At 40.8% G+C, this 21,356-nt stretch overlaps 1 protein-coding gene across 1 annotated transcript; it reads right to left on the bottom strand.

The window, feature by feature from the left end:
* Nucleotides 1-3,503: 3,503 nt before the first annotated feature.
* On the bottom strand, nt 3,504-9,341 carry LOC123424347 (formamidopyrimidine-DNA glycosylase-like). The gene is made up of 10 exons (XM_045107951.1): nt 9,029-9,341; nt 7,909-7,960; nt 6,794-6,851; nt 6,172-6,240; nt 5,950-6,075; nt 5,548-5,598; nt 4,894-4,971; nt 4,333-4,435; nt 4,201-4,235; nt 3,504-4,093 (listed from the first exon to the last, which is right to left on the bottom strand). Exons 1-10 carry the CDS (start codon nt 9,255-9,257, stop codon nt 3,767-3,769), a joined length of 1,128 nt encoding a protein of 375 aa, XP_044963886.1. The 5' UTR covers nt 9,258-9,341; the 3' UTR covers nt 3,504-3,766.
* Nucleotides 9,342-21,356: the final 12,015 nt, after the last annotated feature.

Here is a 21,356-nt window from a genome sequence, read left to right as displayed (position 1 = left end):
TTCCTGATCATGGGCATACCGACAATTTTGAGGACATAATGTTATAAGAACACCTGTGTTGAAATGACACATGTTGATGTTACGCTATGAGATGCATTCGCCACGAGTTAATGGTTTTATGACACAAATAAAGTTAGCGTTTGCGAAATTCCTTAGACCATGAGAGTACCGAGTTCCTACATACTTGCTTCATGAAATTTAGGGTTAGTTAAACGCCATCTGTAATAGGGTGGCTATTACGGCGGCTTTCAGGTTCATGAAAAAGTATGACAAGGGGCTAGATAGCTCATGATTAGGATTTGTCCCTCCGACAATGGAGAGATGTTCTTTGGACCCTCTTGGTGTGACGGTATCCATCATCGTGTGGCCAGAAACAACGTGATTGAATAACGGGGATGCTGGAACACATGAGCAAGAAAAGAGAATACAATCGGTAACGAGGAAACTGACATAGTGAACAAATTGTTGATTCATGGGGATGCTATTAAATCTCACCTCGGGTATTTGTAATATATCGCGAAGCAACAGGTACACCATCCGATACTTACAGATTCGCTCGAATATTCATCCGTGTGGGTATATGGATTAATATGAATGTCCATGGTTCCTCTATTGATCATTGGTTAGAAAATTTTTCGGTCATGTATATATTTCAGCGAACCTAAAGGGTCACACACTTAAGGGTCATCTATTCGCTAAGTAACACACAGATAGTCCGAAAAATTGTTTCCAAAAAAGTTTCAGAGACGATAAAAAAGTTTCAGAGAGAAAATTAGAAATGTTTTGGAGACAAACTACATATCGGAAATGTTTTGGTAGGCATCCAGAATTATTTTAGGGGGTACCAGAAATGTTCTGGACCAACCTGAAGTTTTTCGGATTAAACAAACACTGATTTTTTTCATGAATAATGGAGTGAATAATAATAACATTATTAGACTACATCCCATTTTGGTGGCTTTTTGGAAACCCGCCTTTTGGGATATTCTCAAGGCCAATGGGGATGACATGGGGTGGTGGAACCTCCTTTGGTGGGCCCCGCGCATGTGGTCGGCCATGGAAGGAGCTCCTCCATGGAGTTCCACTTGCCAGCCCATTTTGCCTTGATGAAGGATATATCTCATGGGCCTTTTGGTATCTTCATGTGACCTCTACCCCTTGTCTCTCACTATAAATAGAAGCGGAGGAGCTCCATTTCACTCAAATTCTCTCATGCAATGATCTAGCTTTCTATCTTCCTCTGCATAAAATAGTTTCGCACACCAAAACGTTGCCTAGTCTTCGGTAGGGCCTAGTTCTAGATGGCAAAACCCTGACGGATAGTTTACACCAGATGTGTACAATCAGATAGAGAGGTCGTAGTTTTGATCTTAGTTCGAGAGATATGCCGAGGCCGTCGAGGTTCTGTTAGAGGATCTGACCGTGATCCTCCTGAAGAACTCTTCGAGGGACTGGTCGAGTTTCTATCCAACGGTCTCCCGAAGTACCGTCCGAGGGAGAACATCCTCGTGGTTGGGAGGTTTGAAAATCCTAACTGCGAGGATGTGCACCAACGATCTCCACTCACTCTCCTTCCGCTGCACTTTGAGTCGGTAATGATCAGATCAAACCTTCGATGCATCTTCATAGTGGTCCTGGGCGTGCTCGTAATACGTTTTTTTTTCTGTTGTGATCCCCTACAATTGCATATCATGGAAATTATTATAAAGACATAAACATCAAACATGTATTTCAAATTTACAAACAAAGTCTTAATACGACATGTATATGCGATTGTAGGATACAAATAATGATTATAGAACACATGTACTGAAACTTAAATTTATTTTGACTAAATACAACATGATGAAGTTTTTGTGTGTGTGTGTGTGTGTGTGTGTGGTGGGGGGGGGGGGGGGGGGGATGCCCCCATCAAACCATTCATTCGTGTTGAGTCCCAAACCAAGTAGGTTTATGTTATTGGGTCGGTGGCTCCTTGCGCATAAAGAAAAAGGAAAAGAGGAATCTATATCTATACCTAATAATTATTATTGGTGCTTCCTATGGTGCCCTGCGTGTTGGGAGAAGACACAACACACCTGTTTGGTTTTGCAATGTTCGGGCGGCAAGTTTTCTAAATTTTGTTTTTAAGTTTTTTGTTTCCTTTTCCGTCTTTGTTTTTTCTGCTTTAAATACTTTGGGATCTAAAAAATGTTCCGAAAATTGCAAAAAAGAAAATTTGAAATAAAATGTTTAATAATTCTTAATATTTATCGATTCACAGCTTTGAAAACAAATGTTCAGAAATACAAAAACGTTCATGATTTAAAAAAAGTTTGTATATTAAAAATTTAATACATTGAACAAAATGTTGCGAATTCATTCATGAATTGAAAATTATCCTAAAAATTCCAAAATTATTCGTGACTTAAAATAGCTTTTTGATTCAAAAAATGTTCATGAATTTTAAAAAATATTCATTCAATCAAAAAATGATATTGAATTTCAGAAATTGTCCCACCAATTTGTTTTAAATGTTTCTGGATTCTAGAAATGTTTACCGATTCAAGAAAAATGATTAGTTTGTTTCGTAATTTGAAAAAATGCTTTGCAAATAGTATAAAATGTTCAAGATTTTAGAAAATCTGTAAAAATGTTCATGATTTCAAATATGTTCACGAGTTTACAAAAAATATCAGGATTTTTAAAAATTATCCATGATTTCATGAAAATAAGAGTGATAGTGTATCTCGGTGATGCAGCAAAATATGGTCATGATCATTAAAGATTATGATTTTTTTTCTCGTTGCAACACACGGACCATTTTGCTAGTAAAGAAAGAAAAAGGGCACGACAAGGACCCTTTGACGAAGGATACTGTTTGTACCCAATCGACCGGCTGAGTCTTCTGTCGTTCGTGTCCACGCGCGCATGCTCCCAACCATTCAAGCTGTGACACGTAAGGATGAGGGGCCGCCTTATGTTCTATCCTCTGTCTCAAGCGGCCACCTCTCTTTCTTTGTACCTTTTCTCTCCCACCACACACATGGGCGACAAGGTGTTGTCCTCGCCGGCGGTCTCTCACCGAGCGCCTCCATCAGCCCCCCCTCCCCCGATCAGCCCTGCCCGAGCATGATGGAGCTGACCGGCGACGCAAACGAGCCCTACCGAAAAAAGCTACAACCTCGATGTGAGATGCTGGAAAGCTGGAGAAGACGCGCCCCCCGGACTCCCACGGCGCTACAATCGGCACCCACCGTTGCTGGAACGGTGTTCTCCATTTGCTGCAAACGCCAAAAAAGCTGTAACCGTTGCGAATGGGAGCTGCAACCATGCTGATTTTTGCTGTATCCATCAGGACGGTGTTGGTCGTGACGGCGGTGATGTTTTTTTTTATTGCAACTGTGTTTGAATTTTGTTGGAACCAGAAACAACTTTTGCTACATCCACCACGGCGGCGTTGGTCATGGCCATCATGGATGACATACACAGAACTCGCTCTGAAGCTTTGTTGAGCGGGAGGATTCGTCGTCGAACCGTGATGATTTCGAAAGGGGAAGTTAAACCTTCAGCAACCCCCAAAAGGAAGTCAACATGGGCCCACAGCCCAGTCTTGCATCGCCACACCTGTTAGAGGCTTCAACAAATCTGCGCTTACAACAACTAAATGGCCAGGCTCTGACAAACCCAAGTTTCCTTCACAGGGTGGAATTTCATCTACTAGTACCAGTTTCTACACTGCAAAGCAAAAGCACCAGACAAAGTGCAAGTCCCTCCCTAGATCGGCTCACCGCTTCTTCCTCTGCGGCCTCTTTGCCGCAACCACGGGCTCTTCATCGTCTTCACCGCCATAGCCGCCAGCATCTGGAGAACGACCATCCTTCTTCGCTGGTCGCTTCGTTCCCCTCTTGGCGGGCTTCGACTCCTCAACTTCGTCTTCTTCTTCCTGCTTCTGTGCTGCCTTGCCACCTTCTTTTGAAGCCTTCTTCTGGCCTTTCTTGGATGTTTTGCCCACATTTTCCTCTACCTTGTTGTCTCTGCCTTTCTTTGACCTGTTTGCTGCCGCAGCATCAGCCCCATCCAGCATCTGCAGCTCCGGAACGTACGCTGACGTCTGAACAAACAGCAGCATGAGTAAGAGTAGAACACAGCAAGTCCCAAAAAAAAAAAACAGCGCACAAAAGGAACGGCATAGTACGGTGCGCTCAGTCTGAAGCTTACCCTGCCGCCTACTGTAACAAAGTCGATTTTCTTCCCTGCATGCGGCAAATGCAACGTTCAACACTGATAGACAACACAGACGTGCTGTATGCACCAGAAAAGAAAAGAAAGAGGAAGAGTAGATTGTCAGACCATCCACAAAGGCCTTGCCGGGTTTCTTCTCCCTAGAATGAAATATCCAGTTCTCTGGAAATTCGTTGCTGTCAGCACCAACTTCAACGGATTTTTCAATCACCTATCGAGAATTGCCAGAGGCAGGCAAAAGCATGATTACCATATAGTACAAATTATCACCATAATATCATGCGAAAGGAGGGACAAAGATAACTGGAGCCATGCTAGAAATGTCACTAGTTTTATTGCACGGGGATCAGGTATTGTACAGGTAAATCAGGCTCCTAGAGCTGTAATTCAACTCAAGCCTCTGTGCAAGCACATGCACAAGCACAACAAAGCAAGTTGCAGAAACTAATATCAGACATTCGAATTTTCTGAAATTTGTTCAATATCAGTATGTGGTTAGTATATATAGTACATAAAAGGATTACTTTTGCCTGCTAACTGCTTTACAGGACAACCGACAAACATCCAAATTTTAACAGATTGATGTCTTTCACTATTTTGCAGCTGAAATCTTTTTCCAGCAAAGGTCAAAGGTCAACACTGCAGGTCAATCACAGTTCACGGGCTAACCTCTTTGATGCACCGATGGAGTGCCTTGCACTTCTCCTTGGATATCTTCGATGAAGTTTGCATAGGATGGATCCTTGCCTATATCCAGATCAAGCAAAAAGTGAAACTTCAAGATTTACACAACAATGGTACCACAGTAATAGCAAGTCAGTTTTGCAAAGCTGCAGATGCCCAAACTTATGAGCACAGGTGCACGGGATAGGTGGATGAAGATAGCAATGGGAATCAGTGTTAAGGCGAAGGGGATAACAAGGCTTGACCTTGTCCCTGGCTGTGTTACTAGAGGGCTTGTTCAAGTTTGGGTCAATTTTCTATAGTACTTCTTGATGATCCCTAATACAAATTAGCCTTTCTTTACAGAGTAGAGTCCATGTGACTTGATGAATAGGACGAACTTGCTCATGATGAGGTGTATTAACAGTCTAACACATGTGTGAACAGTAGCTATGACATATGGCTATTTTGCCCAAGACATACGTGATACCTATCATTAGACAAATACAATAGGTCTTTAAAACAAACCACCTCACTAGTGTAGAACTACGATACATTCTATGCAATAGGCATTGATATAGAGGATAGAAAAACTAAGAACCTAATGCCTCTTATAATTTTATCTAGCAAACCAGCTTTAGCAATGTCAGGAAAACAGACCTGATAAAGCACCTCATCTGCCATCCAGTTGCCGATTCCCGACATAAAGCTCTGCAAAGATGATTCAACAAAAGGGGGTGTAAGAATTGGCATAATTAAAAGGCTTTTGTGCTAAACATTATTTTGACAATAAGAATGAAAGGGATGGCTGTGTGCTACTGAGGCAACTACATGATCATCTTAAACCATAATCTCTAAAATAACTGGTAAAAAATGTTAACCAGCGCTTGAGGTTTACAAATATATGGAAATGAAGCCAAGAAATTTCTTTAATTGTTTAACAACACTTTGCTATAAGCTCATAATTGAGTTCTGAATTTATATGATATCTGAATATAATATGGATAGCTCCTTTTGATTCAGACAAGCAGTTTGAGCGGAGTGTGGAGCTTAAGATTATACCTGATCAAGCAAAAGGGATTTTATTGGCGCATTCTTTCTACCAAAAGATTGTACAAACTCATCAAGCTGCATTGGTTCGCATAGGGCATCTGGTCCAAGTTCAGAAATTGGAGGGACAGCTTCTGGCTATTAAACAGAGACAGAATAACAGAAACAAATTACAAAATGTTACCACATATTGAGAGAACAAATTTTGTTTACAAGGAATCACAAGAATATTACGTTGTCAAGCAGTCGTATTTTTGCAAAACGCCTCTTATCAGTGAAGGAGAACTCCAAGCCATCATCCAACTGTAGTAAGTTGAGAAGAGCAAGATGAAATAAGGCAAAGATTTTCCAAAAAGTAAATAATTAGCACAGACAAAAGGAGTAGTAGTTAACAAGAAAGGTGAAGACTACTAAGGTACACATTTCATCACATTACTGTTTCCAGAATCTGTAAGCATTAGCATGATTTTTTTTCTTTGCTTGCTTCAACTTCCGCTATTCTACTGCCGTTCATTTAAGCATTAGCATGATCCCAGGAGATAGAACATGGAGTCGGTTGCTTCCAAGGTCTTAAACGTCATTAAATCAGATTTAGGATAAATATTGAAGCCTCACAGCCCAAATAGGCATATATAGATAACTATCCAAATCGTATCACTGATCGCCATAAGTTATTGCAGATTCATATATGGGATGGGTGGATGCCAGCACGTAAGACAAACATAACTATAAGCATCCATGTGTGAAATGAGCCAGACAAGATGGGATTGCGATCGAGAAACAAATTACCCACAAATGATGACGAAGAAAATAAAAGAAATAGCCATAAGGAAGGTCACCGGATTATATTCCATACTTCAACAAACAGTTTGGAGTACTTTGAAGGCCATTCCTCAGTTGGGCTCACTGCAGACCTAAATTAAATGCCACAGAACGAAGGATCCAAATTATTTCAGTTTCACTGAAGCCCCTGGGTCAAATTTTAGCAAGACTAGAATGATCAGCAAAAGAGACAGAACATGTTTATGCAAAGAGTAGTAGTCTAGTCCTGAATGCCTGATCACACCTTTAAATTCTAAATGGCTTTGCTGTACCTATGTTAACACTTAACACACAAGACCCAAAGTCATTTTGCTTCTTGTTTAACATAGTTTTTTCTTTCTTCACATAAATTACCAAAATGCATAACACATTGGAATCAGAATCTGGTTTGATGAACCCAAACTATGTGTTTCTACTTTAACTGCACTATGCAATTATGTTAAAAACAATTTTCCAAAGTCCTCAAACGTCTGAAATTGGAAGTAACACCTATTCCCGTCAGTATTAGAACATCTAACAAACTATCAGAATTTCTATAACAGACGCGAACAGTCGGCAATCATATAGCCTAAGGTTCTACTGGTAGTGTCTAGATTTTCTGGTGTGCAGAGCATCAGGTGGTAATGGCATCAAACATTACAATGCTAACTGAATATACCTGATAATGTAACAGTGCATGGAAAAAACACCTAGTTAAGTACACTGTCGATATGCTAGAATGGCAATAACGATGCTATTTCGAACCTACATAGCTGTCTCTCATTTTTGAGAGATGGTAGCAGCTTTTAACAGCAGGTAAGACTAAAACAAGCACCATGTAACAGTTTATGGAAAAAACACCTAGTTAAGTACACTGTCGATATGCTAGAATGGCAATAACGATGCTATTTCAAACCTACATAGCTGTCTCTCATTTTTGAGAGATGGTAGCAGCTTTTAACAGCAGGTAAGACTAAAACAAGCACCATGTAACAGTTTATGGAAAAAACACCTAGTTAAGTACACTGTCGATATGCTAGAATGGCAATAACGATGCTATTTCGAACCTACATAGCTGTCTCTCATTTTTGAGAGATGGTAGCAGCTTTTAACAGCAGGTAAGACTAAAACAAGCACCAACAAAACAAAAAACGATGAAAAAGATGGAACCTTTTATATTTGCTCAGCTCCACACCCTTGATGTAAATAGCTCCAGCCATTCCTGTGACAAAGAATAACATTTAAGTGCTTTCTGTATAACTGGAGCTTTAGAAAAAGACCGCACTAGAGGCCTCTCTAGAGTTTTATCCCATTAAGCCACATTCTACGACTTTTATACTCCCTCCGTCCCAAAATAAGTGTCTTAAGCTTAGTACAATTTTGTACTAGAGCTAGTACAAAGTTGAGACAGTTATTTTGGGACGGATGGAGTATAACCAAGGCCAGTCATTCATGTTTGCCAAGTTCAACCTCTGAAGTCTGCAACTTAAATTATTTTGCAATAAAGTCTCCCTACAACTCCTATATCAATTGATCTAAGTAAAAGCAAAACAATAATCACTGGAATAGGGGCATCTGAAAAATCTTTGTGATCGAATGAGCTAAAGCAAGTCAACATAATTCCTACAACTAGCATACCACATTTTCAGGAGGGGCCTACATTGCAACACTGACGAGTTAAGAAAAGCCATTGTGATGTTTAGACTGTCCATTTACCACAACAGAGATGCATATATACTTTATTCAGTAAAATAGATGCCAATTTTGTAGTACTCCATATATGCCATATTTCACTGAATAAAGGGTTATACTTTACTCAGTAGTACTAGTATAAAACAAAAGGTGCATACATATATTCCTCCACCACCGTTCATGGAATCGAATAGCTGACTCCATCGTTCATGAATCTGAAATCATATATATATATACTCCCTCCGTTTCTAAATATAAGTCTTTTAAGAGGTTCCACTAGAGAGATTACATACGGATGTATATAGACATACTTTAGAGTATAGATTCTCTCATTCTGCTTCGTATGTAGGCCTCTAGTAAAATCTTTAAAAAGACTTATATTTAGGAACGGAGGGAGTATATATATATAACCCTAGACACGCGCAAGACCCAAACGAAAAGCTTGGTGACAACCATCCAGGAACAGAACATGGCACGGCAAACAAAATGCTGAGATCCGAACACGCGGTGCCGTTCCTGAGACCACTGCGGAAGGGGAGGACATAGAAACAGAATGGGGGCAGACTGGATGTGGTGGGGTGGGGGAGCGGAGACGGACCGAACTGGAAGGAGGGGTACGGCGGCGAATCCAGGACGAGCCATAGGTTCTTGCCCTTGCGGCGCGCGGCGGCGATGGTCCGCCCGACCAGCGCCGCCTCGAGGCGCGACGGGGCGACGCCGTCGATGACCTTGGTGTCCTCCGCGGCGGAGCAGCGCAGGATGCGCTTCCCGACGCAGTGCTCCTCCAGCGCCAGCCGCGCCGCCTCCACCTCCGGCAGCTCCGGCATCTCCCTCTCTGGGCTCTGGCTCTCCCCCAAACTTCCACTCCAGCAATTTCTGTTTCCCTTTTTCTTTTACACGACTCCTTTTCTGGTACAGTTTTTGTACAGCGATGCTACACATACATAATTTACAGGGAAAGGAACGCTAGCTACCCGTCCGCCGGATGATTTTTAAAAATTATCCATCATCTAGCTAGCCGTCGGGTGTCGATCTAATGCCCCGCATCCTCGTCGCATGGTCAGTAGTTATTTCCTGAAACGACGCTCGAGTTGCAGAGACTTTCGCTTTGTTGCAAGAAATAAACTTTGGATCCGTTAATTCCTGAAACAACGGTCGAGTTTCAGAAACAATTTGCTTGTTGTAGAATTTTTTTTCTTCGTTTTTCTCTAACATAGGTATTTTTACGGAAGAACTTTTTGCAACAACGGTCGAGTTTCAGGAATTTTTACAACGAAAGTCACGTTGCAACCGGGATCCATGCTCAACGGAAAGTCGGGCGCGCGAGCAGGGACGCATCTCCAGCGAGGCAGAGAAGCTCCCCGGCAGCGGGAGCTCGCCGGCGTCCGCGCCGCACACCTCCTCGTTCGCCGCGCGAGGTGGGGATCCGTCGATCTGGCGAGGTGGGATCCGGCGAGGGGCTGGATCTCGTCGTCGAGGTGGGGATCCAGCGAGCTGGCGAGGACCGACGGCGACGGCGGTTCACCGGAATCCGACAGGCTCGTCCTCGGTAGTAGAGGAGCCACGACGAGGAACCTGTAGTGCTCCAGCTTCAGCCCCCGTTCGTGAAACAACGGTCCATTTTCTGAAACAACGAGCCAGTCTCGAGAAATGATTCGTGATCGAGGCGAGATCTATGAATCAACCGGATCTTTTCGTATAGAATATACCTGCAAACTCTTCATTATGGTTTGGAACGAATATCCATGCCGTGGGGGGCGTAAAGCGGTAACTAAAGCTTGTACTCCCTCCGTCCGGAAATACTTGTCTTAGAAATGAATATAATGGATGTATCTATAACTAAAATAAGTCTAGATATATTCATCTTTAGGACAAGTATTTTCAGACGAGGGAGTATAAAACAAATATAATAAATATCGGTACGCCAATGACAAGTAATAGTATCGGTAAACACTGCTTGGCTCCTACCAATCATCATCCAAATCTTAGATTATTGTTCGTCATGCATAAGACCATGCTTGCCTACCGGCAGTATACGACAACGTTGTGGCAGCTATATATCGTACCCACTTGCAAAAATAAATGCTGGATATGGTACTCTACGTGGAAACGGAAATTGCCACGATGGTGCATCTCAGTTGGCCGCCGCCAGCTTAAATTAAGCACACCATATTAAGTAAACTCTCCATCATCACCATGTGATTTCCTTAGAGATATATCCATTTGTTTGGCGAAGTCCAGGTTCATGCTTTCGGTCTATGCATGGTCTGCTTGTGAACTAATTTAATGACATGTTTGGAGCTACTTTCCCTGAATTATGGCCTTGTCTGTTTTGGCACTTTACTTTCTAATTCCTTGAGTGATGCCAACATATAGAGTAGTATCATTTTTCTATATATATAGGACGATCGTTTGGGGCACCCAGGTGTCTAGGCTCCTTGTCTTTCCATCACTAGATTGCATTTAGATGCGTACTGTCATAACAGGTATATTTGTTAATGAATTATTTATTTAGTAACCATTAATAAAAAAATATGACATAATCACTAATTGAATGTCATAATAATGGCCCTGCATACCATGTATGGCAACGTTCCATGATGAGACATAATAAGACAAAATAATCAATAATTAAGGTTCCATGTTTCATGTATGGAAGGTACGTGATATTTGTTAATACTAGAGAAAACTATTTATAATTATATGCGTGCGTATTTTTATTGAAGTACCAGCACGTACACATGGGTATCTTTAGTATATGTATATTTTAATTAGATACACTGCCCTGAGTCTCTGTATATTTTAATTAGGTATATATGCATTCGCTGGATACCTACAAGATAGTATTTAGTCTACATTTACTTTAGGTATATATTTAACTAGGTATAATACTCGGATATGTGTATATTTTCATTTGGTATAGTACGTTGGGTATGTTAATATGTTCAATAAATATAATACATATGCTATGTGTATATTTTTAATAGATAAAATTATATGTGTATTTTTAATAGGTACAAACAATATGTCAATATTTTTAGTAGGTATAACACCTGTGGTATGTGTATTTTTTTATTAGGTATAACACCTCCGGTATGTGTATTTTTTTCATTAGCACTAGTGGGACGGGACCTTTAGCCCCGGCCCGTAAGGGGCTTTAGTCCCGGTTCACCAACCGGGACTAAAGGGGCGGCACTAAAGGCCGAACCTTTAGTCCCGACCCTGTTCCAAGCCGGGACTAACTGTGCTCCACGTCTGCGCCTCGTAGCGCCCCAGGGGCACGCCCTTTAGTCCCGGTTCGTTACACGGACCGGGACTAAAGAGTTTCAGATTTTGTTTTTTTTTGTTTTTTTTGAATGAAATTATTTTTGGGTTTTAGGGTTTAGGTGTTCGGGAGATTAACGTGATGCCTCATTTGGTGTTCGAGAATTAGTTTTCATATAATTTAAATAGAAATAATTATGCATATATATATAAGATTAACTTATCTTACAAGCGAGCATATATATACAATTATATGGAGATCTGAATTATCGGGACTAGAGCCTGTCTATTCGATTACATGGACGAACATCAGTAATGGCCCCTAGCTACACTAAATTGTCCTTTGTCATCTATAGCTTCCGTCCTCAGAAAGGTCGCAGGCTCCTCTGCAACAGCAATCGCGCGTTGCTCTGGTAGGACCTTCGTCCTCATGGCCGTGTACTATATAAGAAGAGGAGATGAATATGAATATCAATCATGATAACAAAGAATGACGGGTACAAATAGAGGTGTGAATGTTCATTGCTTACGTCAAATATGTGATCCTTGTGCTCAAAGGTAAACGTGCGAATGGTCTCGCAAACATAGTATCCGCATAGATGCGTTCCCCGTGGCTGCTGGTCGCACTTTACGAGAATAGAATATATATAATCAAAATAATAATCTAGCATCATAAATGTATTGAAAATAGAAGTATATCATACTACTACTTACCTGAGCCGCTCTAAAGGTCAGCTTCTCAGGAAAGATACCGGGAGTCACGCACTTGAACCGCTTCCAAACCCTGCCCGACAAGGATAATGATTTGCTAAGTTTTTCATTAATTGATATATCAAAAAATCATCGAAAGAGACCGATAGAGCACAAGAATGATTGAAATTACCCTTGGAGCATGTCCTGCAGGCTTTGAACTGTTCCAAGGGTCTCGATAATGGGTCGAAGGCATCAACTCTTCCCTTATCAATTTGAATGTCCAACAGAATCCAATGAAAGATGCACGTGTGTGTGTGTGTGTGTATATATATGTCAGTAACTTATCAATTACACTTATAAGTGAATGGACACAACAGAGTAAAGACCCTCACCTGAAGTTGTATGGAAACAGTATGTGGTCACAGAAATTTTGATCTGTTAGAAACCTTAGAAGGTTTTCCTCCGTCTCCTTGGGTTTATCAGCAAAATCAAATCGTAAAATAAAGTAGTATTCAAATTAGCATGCATTCAATTATAAGCAAATACATCATCTCTTTTGTCCGTACATCGTCGAATATTATCACTAATACTCCTCGAATACTATCATACATATAGCATCACTGATACATCTAGAACCGTAGTGTTAAACTATTAACACTTAAACGTATACAATAGCAAAATTAAGCAATAACCTAAGAAACACTATTAACACTTAAGCATATACACTATACAATAGCAAAATTAAATGACAAAAAAAATATTTCTTCTTCTTGTAACCCTAAACTAATTTTTCCTCTTCTTCTATTTCTCCTCTTCTTCTACTTCTTCTTCTACTTCTACTTCTCCTCTTCTACTTCTTCTCTTCTTCTATTTTTCCTCTTCTTCTCCTCTCCTCCTCTTCTTATTCTCCTTTTTCTTCTTTTCTTCTCCTCCTCTTCTTATTTTGCTTTTTCCTAATTCTAAATATTACTAACCCTAATAATCTAGCACAAACCTAATAACAATAGGAATTAAATGACAAAAAAAATCTTTTTCTTCCTTTTTCCCTTTTTCTTCCTTTCTTCTCCTTTTTCTTCCTTTCTTCTCCTTTTTCTTCTTTTCTTCTCCTTTTTCTTCCTTTCTTCTCCTTTTTCTTCCTTTCTTCTACTGGCCGGAGTGTTGGGGAGGAGGGGCGGGGGGCTTACCGGCCGGAGGTGTCGACGGCGCGCGGCGAGGAGGATGGCGGCGCGCGGCGAGGAGGGCGGCGCGCGGTGAGGAGGACGGCAGCGACGAGGAGGACGACAGGCGGCGGCGAGCAGGATGGCGGACAGCCTGACGGCGTCGTCGAGTTCGTCGCTGTGCCGCGCCGGGCAGGAGAACGAGGAAGAAGGAGAGAAGGAAATGCGATTTGGGTTGGAAATTTTCTAACTCCCGCTTATATAGGTGGATCTTTAGTCCCGGTTCGGGGCTCGATCCGGGACTAAAGCCCCCCTTTAGTCCCGGGTGGAGCCACGACCCGGGACTAAAGGCCCTTTTCCGGCAGACCAGAAGGCGGGAAGCAGGGGCCTTTAGTCCCGGTTGGAGCTCCGCACCGGGACTAAAGGGGGTCTTTAGTCCCGGGGCGTGGCTCCACCCGGGACTAAAGCCCCTCCTCGGCTGCACGATAAGTTTAGTCCCACCTCGCCCAGCGAGGGGGACTAACACTTGTTTATAAGCCCCGTCGTAGCTTCTCCATCGAGCTCCTCTCTAAATCAGGCTTACGAGCCTAAACTCTGTGAAAATTGAAACTATATTCGAAATTATGGAGAAAATTCAACCTGAATTCAAAGTGAGTTCACTTTGAATTTAGATTGAATTTTCTCTATAAATTCTCATATAGTTTCAATTTTTTTCTATTTTCATAATTAATAATTTTGACTATCCAAACTATTATCTATTTTGTTATTTTCAATTAAAAACTATGTTTTTTTTTGCATATTTGAGAATTTGACAAAACTATGATAATGAAAAGTGTTTGAAATTGAATAAATAATGCAAAACTATTTTCTATTTTCAAAAGTAATTATTTTGACTATCCAAACTATTAACTATTTTGTTATTTTCAATTAAAAACTATGTTTATTAAAATTCTTTTTGCATATTTGAGAATTTGACAAAACTATGATAATGAAAAGTGTTTGAAATTGAATAAATAATGCAAAACTATTTTCTATTTTCAAAAGTAATTATTTTGACTATCCAAACTATTAACTTATTTGTTTTTGAGCTAGTTGACCCTGAAATTGAAAAGCACTATAAATGAACTCTGAAAATGTTGAAAGTTGGCATGCTATCATCATTTCACCCACATAGCATGTGTTAAAAAGTTGAGAGGGCTACGACAAAAACTGGATGCACTTCGTGTACAAAACGGACAATCTCTCTCGAAGTATCAGCGTTTCGAACGAGAACTCATCTCTTACAAAGGGATTTCATTTTTTTGAACTTATTTGAACTCCATACTTTTTGTGTGTTTAAAATGCACCATTCAAAGACACATCACAAAATTTCAACAATTTCTGACTTCATTTGGTATTCTTCGTGCATTTACTTTTTTTTTTGAGCTAGTTGACCCTGAAATTGAAAAGCCCTATAAATGAACTCTGAAAATGTTGAAAGTTGGCATGCTATCATCATTTCACCCACATAGCATGTGTTAAAAAGTTGAGAGGGCTACGACAAAAACTGGATGCACTTCGTGTACAAAACGGACAATCTCTCTCGAAGTATGAGCGTTTCGAACGAGAACTCATCTCTTACAAAGGGATTTCATTTTTTTGAACTTATTTGAACTCCATACTTTTTGTGTGTTCAAAATGCACCATTCAAAGGCACATCATAAAATTTCAACAATTTCTGACTTCATTTGGTATTCTTCGTGCATTTACTTATTTTTTTTGAGCTAGTTGACCCTTGAAATTGAAAAGCACTACAAATGAACTCTGAAATTGTTGAAAGTTGGCATGCTATCATCATTTCACCCACATAGCATGTGTTAAAAAGTTGAGAGGGCTACGACAAAAACTGGATGCACTTTGTGTACAAAACGGACAATCTCTCTCGAAGTATCAGCGTTTCGAACGAGAACTCATCTCTTACAAAGGGATTTTATTTTTTTGAACTTATTTGAACTCCATACTTTTTGTGTGTTCAAAATGCACCATTCAAAGGCACACCACAAAATTTCAACAATTTCTGACTTCATTTCGTATTCTTCGTGCATTTACTTTTTTTTTTTGAGCTAGTTGACCCTGAAATTAAAAAGCACTACAAATGAACTCTGAAAATGTTGAAAGTTGGCATGCTATCATCATTTCACCCACATAGCATGTGTTAAAAAGTTGAGAGGGCTACGACAAAGATGGGATGCAGTTCGTGTACAAAACTGACAATCTCTTTGGAAGTAGAAGCGACCCCCACAATAAGAGACGACATTCTTCTTCTCTCATATATGGTGGACACTAGCTCACCTGATTTTTCAACCGTCGATGATGGTCGCTACTCCTACTTCCCCTAGTGCATAACCAATATCTAGCACAAGGAGAAGAAGGAGAAACGACCCCCCACAGCAACAGTCGACATTCTTCTTCTCTCATGTATGGTGGACACCCCTCACCTGATTTTTCGACCGTCGATGATGGTCGCTACTCCTTCTTCCCCTAGTGCATAACAAATATATAGCACAAAGAGAAGAAGGAGAAGCAACCCCCACAACAACAATCGGCATTCTTCTTCTCTCATGTATGGTGGACACTCCCTCACCTGATTTTTCGACCGTGGTTCCGCGACACGCCACGTGGTTCCGCTGCACGCCACGTGGTTCCGCTGCACGCCATGTGGGACTAACGGTCTTTCATTTTTAAATGACTGTTTTAATCAAAAACAGATCTGTTACAAAAGGGATTTCATTTTTTGAACTTATTTGAACCGAAGACTTTTTGTATATATATGTGGTCGAAATGCATGATACCATGAAGTTAGAAAGGGCTAAACCATTCAAAAGTAGCAAATGAAGTTAGAAAGGGCTAAACCATTCAAATTTGGAAACTATAATGGCACAAACAGAAACTAGACATATATAAATTGGTCCAAGCAGTACATGATACTAGTCCAAACAGTACATAATAATAGTTATCATAGATATATATATTCGAGGTGACGCTGCCCATAGTTGACGACTCGAATCAAAATGTCCACCTTATTTGAGGTGACGCTGGCCATAGTTGACGACTCGAATCTTGCGGTACAACTCGTATGAAACGTATGCATCTTTTGCTGCATACTCAATGTTGATACGATCAAGTGGGGCCTTCTCCCAAAGTTTGTGCTGAGACTTTGGGAAATTGGTCTTCATATTACCATATTCCTCGTCGATCAAGGCAACTGCCATATGAGCCATCGAAGTCCTGACATGTCGAAGCCTGAATACCGTTTGGAGATCAATGAGGCAACCAGTTGGTATCTCAATACCGAAGCTGTACCTCATCTTCAGCTTGTCGTTCGTTATGTCAACGGTAGCAAAAGTGATGCCGCTGCGAAGGAAGTCCATGAGTTCTGGACAATGCTTGTCACTACTACAACAGAAACAAATTAAAATGAAACAAATGTTACATACTGCTGCAATAAGGAAACATGTTTCACTACAACTAAAGAGAAAATTATCTTTAGGATTCAAATAGAACATATTGCTATCCTATGCAATTTTCATATCCTACGAATTGATCAAGAAATCGTAAATTAACTATGACATATATATATATATATATATATATATATATATATATATATATATATATGTATATATATATATATACCCACGGTTTTGCAAATATTCAATAAGCTAGACATGTTGCATATTGCTATCCAATGGAACCTAGAGAGATCACTATAGCTATCCAATGGAACCTAGAGAGATCACTAGCTATATGCAATTTTCATGACTATGACATATCATATTGATATCCAATGGAACCTAGAGAGATCACTAGCTATATGCAATTTTCATAACCTTGGATCAAAGAACACCGCATAAAATTGTATCACTACAACTATGATTTCAATGGAACATATTGAACCAATCAGATTTTTCAGATTGTGGAACACTATTCCAATCAGATTGTGTTCCCTTCAACTAATCAAAATTGTTTCACTACAACTATTTGAAGCGAACCAACTATGATTCCAATGGAACATATTAAACACTAGTTGATTCTAATACGATTTTTCAGATTATGGAACACTATTCCAATCAGATTGTGTTCCCCTTCAACTAATCAAAATTGTTTCACTACAACTATTTGAAGGGAACCAACTATGATTGATACAAATAAACGTACAATGTCATTACCTTGGATCAAAGAAAGCCTCAAAACTTACCTCGCCCATTGGAAGATCAAGACATGGTGTGCGAAAAATAGTTGGATGACGGCAACACCGCGTTGATCGGTCGTGTACTCCAGATCAAGCCCCAAGAACTTCTCATGATCCACTGCGGCGTCAAGCCATCGTTCCTTCAACTGTCTAAGAAAATGCGGCACCTCCCTGCTCTCGTTCGTGTACACGACATCGAGCTTGCTCTTGCCATGTGTGAGCACCTCTCCAAAGCGAGTTGGCATGGTGGAATAAGAGAAGGGAAGAAGAGAGGAGAAGAACAGAGCGAGAGCGAGAGAGGAAGAAGAACAGAGAAAGAAGGGCGACGCGACACACACTCTGCTTCGGTTGTGGTTTTGTGAAGCGGGATGCAAACCGTTTGGGCCTTTAGTCCCGGGTTGAGCCACCAACCGGGACTAAAGAGGTATACCAACGGTTGCCACCACCATGGCAGGCCACGTGTTAGGCTTTTAGTCCCGGGTTGAGCCACCAACCGGGACTAAAGGGGGATACGAACGGTTGCCACCACCACTGCCCACCGCGTAGCCCTTTAGTCCCGGTTTGGGACACGAACCGGGACTAAAGGCTCCTTACGGGCCGGGACTAAAGCCTTGAGGGAGGCATTGAGAATTGAGGCGACGTGGCCGGGCCTTTAGTCCCGGCCCAGAGGCAGACCGGGACTAAAGGTTCCCGGCCAAAGGCCCGTTTTCCACTAGTGTAGGCATAACACCACGGGTTTGTTTATATTCATTAAATATAATGCCCTAGGTACATGTTTATTTTTCATTACGTATAACACCCGAGGTATGTGTGTGTGTATTTATTAGGTATAATACTTCATGTGTGTGTATATTTTTGTTAGGCATATCATCAACGCATATATTTGTATTAAGTATAATACCTAACAACTAGTGTCGTGGTCTAATTTCATGTACAAGTGTATATTGTAATAACTAGTGTCGCCGTCTAATAATATGTACGTGTGTGTATGATGAACTTCGATTTTGCATGTGTGGGAGTCTCCTCCAAATAGAGCAGGTACATAAATTTGGAAATAAATTGTAGATGCTCCAAGGCAAATGTATCAGAAAACACTAATGCATTATGTTTCCAATTAAATGCATTAGCGGGTTGGACCCGAACAAGGTGCTCAGGCACCTAGGTGCCCCAAACATTTTACCTAGGTGCCTGGGCACCTTACCTAGAAACCGTTGGATGACATTAAGATTTGTGCACATGTAACTAGAATTAGCACTAATAGATAAATCCTTTAGATTTTTATTAGAAAAGAATTATTGCTAGTTATTGCTTAACATGAACACTTAATGGCAAGATTAAATATGATATATAGAGAAAATCAGTATTAATGGCCTTTCCATGTTTTAATGCCATGCATGTCTCATTTTTTTTTTGCGGGAAACTATGAGCTTTATTCAACAACAATGGCACCAACACGATCAGCCATCACATTGGTCATGAGGAAGCCTGGCGGGGAGTCCATCCAACAGTCGGTAACCCCAAGTGTGCTTGCATGTTTCGCACACAAGTGGGCCGGCAGGTTGGCACTTCTTATTACATGTTGAATATCAAAGGAAAGAAATGATAAGGCTAGCTCATCAATTTCTAAAAGTAACGGCGCTACAATAGAGCGCGAAAAGCGTCGCGAGTGCCATAGCTGTACCATCTTCAAACAATCTGTTTCCATAACCACTCGCGAGAACCCCCGGAGCTTTGCAAATATCACCCCATCTCGCAAAGCCAACGCTTCTGCAATAAGAGGATCTGTGACATCAGGGTAAGGCTTACTCCAGGCAGCAACAAATGAGGCAGGAGATCTAGCTAAACCTCCTATTCCACTCTTGTTTTCAATCACTGAAACACTAGCATCCGTGTTGATTTTGACCCAATCAACTTCAGGCGGTCTCCATCCATACCCAGGCAGTGTCTTGATCTGCTCCAATGGGAGTTCCAAAAGAGCCAGTGTTTCTCTAATACGCTTCATGGACTGGACCGGGTCCATACTCACTCTATCATGTGTTATGCTGTTACGTGATGTCCAGATCGCCCACATGACAGTAACTATTTTAGCCCTGTCCGCCTCAGTAAAATGTGGATCACAGAGGATATCCTTGCACCACGTACCAGGGTGTAGATCCGGCAGCTTGAGGTGAAGCCAGCTTCTCGCTTCTGCCCAAAAGCTTTGCGCATGAGAGCACTTAATCAATGCATGAAGCATATCTTCATCCATACCTTTGCAGACCTTGCATCGCGCTAAGGTTGCTATATGCCTGTGCTGTAGTGTCATTTCCACCGGTAGTATACCTCGAAGGACTCGCCACCAGAACACACGGACCTTGGGCAGCACTTTTAGTTTCCATAGTCGCGTCCACACCTGCTTATTATTCTCTGAAGATTCTGTAATCGTCCCTTCCTCTAGAGCTAACTGCTCGTTACGAGTCATTAGAGCACGATACGCGGATTTTACAGTGTAGGAGCCCGACCTCTCATGAGCCCAAGCCCAGAAATCATCACCACCACCATGTCTGAGCGGAATATTAAGAATTGCATCCCCGTCTGGGGGTATGAAGTTATTCCTGACTAGATCAGCTCTCCAGGACCAGCTCTCATTGTCAATCAAATCTGCAACTGTGTAGAGCATAGCAGAACCAACCTGCTCTGTAGGTCGAAGTGATAATCTCTCTGGCAGCCATCTATCTTCCCAGATTCTTACGGAGGAACCGTCCCCAATCCTCCTTAACAGCCCAGCCTCCAAGGCTCCTCTCCCTGCAACTATCGCCCGCCAAGTAGCCGAGGCATTGCGCGGAACAGTAGCATGCATAAAATCAGTCGTCGGGAAATAGCGTCCTTTTAGCACTCTCGAACATAGGCCATGCATGTCTCATTGTACGTGCACTTTTTGCATATGATAGAAGTAGTAGTAGATATTCTGATACGTTATGGTTAGCCCTTCTTTATTTCTTCTACGTGTTATTTTTCTATTTTTCATAGTTTACATAATACCTTGAATAAGTCACTAGGTATACACATACATAACCCAAAATATTACATGTAACAAAATATATTGGGTATATATTAGATATTCGTATTAGATACCTCATGTAGTCGGGTATATACGTAGTCATAATTTACTTTGTGTACGTCGATTTGGTATGTACACTATTTTCTAAGCTTTTTTCATATAGCGACGTATATAAGTGCACATACACATGGGGTATATTTCCACTTGAGGTATATTATTGTATGTAGAAAAAAAATCTCTATTTTTCGCATACCCGGTTATATGGGTCAACCAAGTATGTATAATATTTTTTTACCTTTTTCACATGGACGAGTATATACGTCGGCCGAGTATATAAAATGTTTTCATACTTTTTTCACATAGTCGAGTATATACGTCAACAGGGTATTTACATACATACTCATGATATTTTCAAGGTATCTACATACTCATGATATATACTAGACTTACGTACATACTTATGATATTTTCAAGGTATCTACATACGTATGACATTTTTGAGTATATTAATTATGTCTTGTTAGTAGGTATTTGAGATATC

This window comes from Hordeum vulgare, chromosome 2H (assembly GCF_904849725.1).
Source record: "Hordeum vulgare subsp. vulgare chromosome 2H, MorexV3_pseudomolecules_assembly, whole genome shotgun sequence".
Taxonomy (NCBI): Eukaryota; Viridiplantae; Streptophyta; class Magnoliopsida; order Poales; family Poaceae; genus Hordeum; species Hordeum vulgare.
Note: the sequence above shows the minus strand (reverse complement) of the source record. Positions and strands in the feature narration are given on the sequence as shown.

Bases quoted from the DNA above. Each gene is read 5' to 3' on its own strand.
- LOC123424347 (XM_045107951.1), bottom strand. From the start codon at position 9,257: ATGCCGGAGCTGCCGGAGGTGGAGGCGGCGCGGCTGGCGCTGGAGGAG. The intron at 6,076-6,171 runs GTAATATTCTTG...TCTGTTTAATAG, and splicing joins AAATACGACTGCTTGACAAC to CCAGAAGCTGTCCCTCCAAT. The intron at 4,094-4,200 runs GTAAGCTTCAGA...CTGTTTGTTCAG, and splicing joins TTGTTACAGTAGGCGGCAGG to ACGTCAGCGTACGTTCCGGA.